Raw genomic sequence first — 3,668 nt, 5'->3', positions numbered from 1 at the left:
GTAAAATTACCTGTGTGTCCCGGGTTGTAGATTGGTTTATCTGTTTGGACAAATGTCATCGGTTTGTAGGGTTTAATCATGACCTTTCTCTCCTCTGTCGACAGAAACGTTTCACCTTGAACCTTCACCTTAAAATTTTGCACTTCGTCATTCTCCACATGAGGGGCCTGAAAGGGAGACAATGTACAAATAACATATGATCCTGTGCGGCTCAGTTGGTAAGAAAGTGCTGCTAACAATGTCACGGTTGTGCAGATTCAATCACGTTTTCTTTCATCAGTGTGTTTTAAAAGTGATTTTTCTTTAGTAGCTGATGTCACATTTTCATGTAAAATTTCAGCCTGAATGCCAGAAAGGTTATAGTAAGCCACCACATTGATATTTCCCATGAAATAACCTGGTATTACATAGAAAATTAAGACATGCGTCACAAATCTGAGAACTACAGTACACTCTTATTGAATGGTTCTGGATGTCGACCAGTGCTGGGCTGACCTGAAACTGGAAGCAGCGGTGAAACTCTTGATCAGAACTCTCCTGGAGAAGTATTTTGTTCTGTCCATTGGCGATCAGAGATATGGTCATTACCAAGGTCTCATGGGGCTGCAGAAGGCTGGCACAAAGCTTGGCCTCTGAGCCTGCCTGGATRACTGCAGGAATGGCTACCATGTAAACTCTACAGAGAACATACACATTCACTTACACACCAACAAACACAAAGGACAATCAGTACAAAATGAGAGGGTACATAGGTGAAATCGACAGAAGAAATATCTGCAGAAAGGGTCGATGAAAAACAGCTCTTAATCTGCTCTGACTGAGAGAATGTTACACCAAGATGAGACGCCATAAATCTGATTACTTAATTCTAACTTTATGACTGTGCAGATTTACTTACGTCCTTGGAGTTTCTAGACAGACACAAAGCCAGTGAAAGCAAGCAAATAGTATCCATCTCCAAACCTGAAGCCCAGGAGGAACCATGACAAAAAGAYAAAAAAACAAGTCAGACTATATCCCAGTATTCCTACCTGCAATACTTCCTTACTGTATTGTGCAGAGGAACTGGTATCCAGYTTTATATTATTTAAGTAAAAGCCCTGTGAATGATTGACCCATTTTTGTCAATAATWGTGCTTTGCAGTATTGTGATTGGCAGATTTCCTGGCTTTGGGACTACACGTGCACCGTCAATATAAAGGTAACTCCCAAAACAAAGGAAATACCAACATAAAGTGTTCTAAATAACCATTGCAGTCAAAAACGTAATTTTCCTGTGTTTTATATACACTGTCTGTACAAAACACCTATGCTCTTTCCATGACATAAACTGACCAGGTAAATCCAGYTGAAAGCTACAGGTGAAAGCTACAGAATGATCCTTTATTGATGTCACTTGTTAAATCCATTTCAGTCAGTGTAGATGAAGGCGAGGAGAAGTATTTTTAAGTCTTGAGACAATTGAGACATGGATTGTGTACTGTATGGTAGTAGGTGCCAGGTGCACCGGTTTGAGTGAACAGCAAGAACTGCAACGCTGCTGAGTTTTTCCACACTCAACAGTTTCCCGTGTGTATCAAGAATGGTCAAATCGAATCAAATTYTATTTGTCACATGCACCGAATAAAACAGGTGTAGGCCTTACCATGAAATGCTTACTTACAAGCCCTTAACCAACAATGCAGTTTTAAGAAAATGGGAGTTAAGAAAATATTTACTAAATAAACTACAGTAAAAAAAGAAACACAATAAAATAACAATAACGAGGCTATATACAGGTGGTACCGGTACAGAGTCAATGTGTGGGGGTACAGGTTAGTCAAATCAATTTAGATAATATGTACATTTAGGCAGGGCTAAAGTGACTATGCATAAATAATAATCAAAAGAAAGAGGGTGGGAGGGGATCGATGCAAATAGTCCAGGTAGCCATTTGATTAATTGTTCAGCAGTCTTATGGCTTGGGGTAGAAGCTGTTAAAGAGCATTTTGGACCTAGACCCGGTGCTCCTGTACCGCTTGCTATGCGGTAGCAGAGAGAACAGTCTATGACTTGGGTTGCTGGAGTCTTTGACAATATTTTGTGCCTTCCTCTGACACCTATTAAAGAGGTCCTGGATGGCYGGAAGTTTGGCCGCGGTGATGTACTGGGCCGTACGCACTACCCTCTGTAGTGCCTTACGMTCGGATGCCGAGCAGTTGCCATACCAGGTGGTAATGGAACCGATCAGAATGCTCTCGATGGTGTAGCTGTAGAACTTTTTGAGGATCTGTGGACCCATGCCAAATCCTTTCCTGAGGAGGAATAGGTGTCTTTGTGTATTTGGACCATGATAGTTTGGACAGCAAATAATTTGAAGTTCTCGACCCACTCCACTACAACCCGTCGATGTGAATGGGGGTGTGTTCGGCCCTCCTTCTCCTGTAGTCCACAATCAGCTCCTTTGTCTTGCTGGCGTTGAGCAGGAGGAACCATGACAAAAAGAGAAAAAACAAGTCAGACTATATCCCAGTATTCTACCTGCAATACTTCCTTACTGTATTGTGCAGAGGAACTGGTATCCAGATTTATATTATTTAAGTAAAAGCCCTGTGAATGATTGACCCATTTTTGTCAATAATGGCTTTGCAGTATTGTGATTGGCAGATTTCCTGGCTTTGGGACTACACGTGCACCGTCAATATAAAGGTAACTCCCAAAACAAAGGAAATACCAACATAAAGTGTTTCTAAATAACCATTGCAGTCAAAAACGTAATTTTCCTGTGTTTTATATACACTGTCTGTACAAAACACCTATGCTCTTTCCATGACATAAACTGACCAGGTAAATCCAGATGAAAGCTACAGGTGAAAGCTACAGAATGATCCTTTATTGATGTCACTTGTTAAATCCATTTCAGTCAGTGTAGATGAAGGCGAGGAGAAGTATTTTTAAGTCTTGAAGCAATTGAGACATGGATTGTGTACTGTATGGTAGTAGGTGCCAGGTGCACCGGTTTGAGTGAACAGCAAGAACTGCAACGCTGCTGAGTTTTTCCACACTCAACAGTTTCCGCGGTGTATCAAGAATGGTCAAATCGAATCAATTATATTTGTCACATGCACCGAATAAAACAGGTGTAGGCCTTACCATGAAATGCTTACTTACAAGCCCTTAACCAACAATGCAGTTTTAAGAAAATGGGAGTTAAGAAAATATTTACTAAATAAACTACAGTAAAAAAAGAAACACAATAAAATAACAATAACGAGGCTATATACAGGTGGTACCGGTACAGAGTCATGTGTGGGGTACAGGTTAGTCAAATCAATTTAGATAATATGTACATTTAGGCAGGGCTAAAGTGACTATGCATAAATAATAATCAAAAGAAAGAGGGTGGGAGGGATCGATGCAAATAGTCACAGTAGCATTTGATTAATTGTTCAGCAGTCTTATGGCTTGGGTTAGAAGCTGTTAAAGAGCATTTTTGGACCTAGACCCGGTGCTCCTGTACCGCTTGCTATGCGGTAGCAGAGAGAACAGTCTATGACTTGGGTGGCTGGAGTCTTTGACAATATTTTGTGCCTTCCTCTGACACACCTATTAAAGAGGTCCTGGATGGGGAAAGTTTGGCCGCGGTGATGTACTGGGCCGTACGCACTACCCTCTGTAGTGCCTTACGG

General features: G+C 41.1%; 1 protein-coding gene across 1 annotated transcript in view; it reads right to left on the bottom strand.

Moving 5' to 3' along the window:
- The window catches only part of LOC111949957 (alpha-2-macroglobulin-like), an 81,428-nt gene extending 80,365 nt beyond the window's left edge, over positions 1-1,063 (bottom strand). The window contains 3 exon segments of the mRNA XM_070434066.1: positions 11-167; positions 496-676; positions 899-1,063. Coding sequence (XP_070290167.1) covers positions 11-167; positions 496-676; positions 899-984 — 424 coding nt within the window. The 5' untranslated portion in view covers positions 985-1,063.
- Between the last annotated feature and the right edge of the window lie 2,605 nt (positions 1,064-3,668).

The sequence above is a fragment of the Salvelinus sp. IW2-2015 genome, linkage group LG22 (assembly GCF_002910315.2).
Source record: "Salvelinus sp. IW2-2015 linkage group LG22, ASM291031v2, whole genome shotgun sequence".
NCBI classification, from domain to species: domain Eukaryota; kingdom Metazoa; phylum Chordata; class Actinopteri; order Salmoniformes; family Salmonidae; genus Salvelinus; species Salvelinus sp. IW2-2015.
Note: the sequence above shows the minus strand (reverse complement) of the source record. Positions and strands in the feature narration are given on the sequence as shown.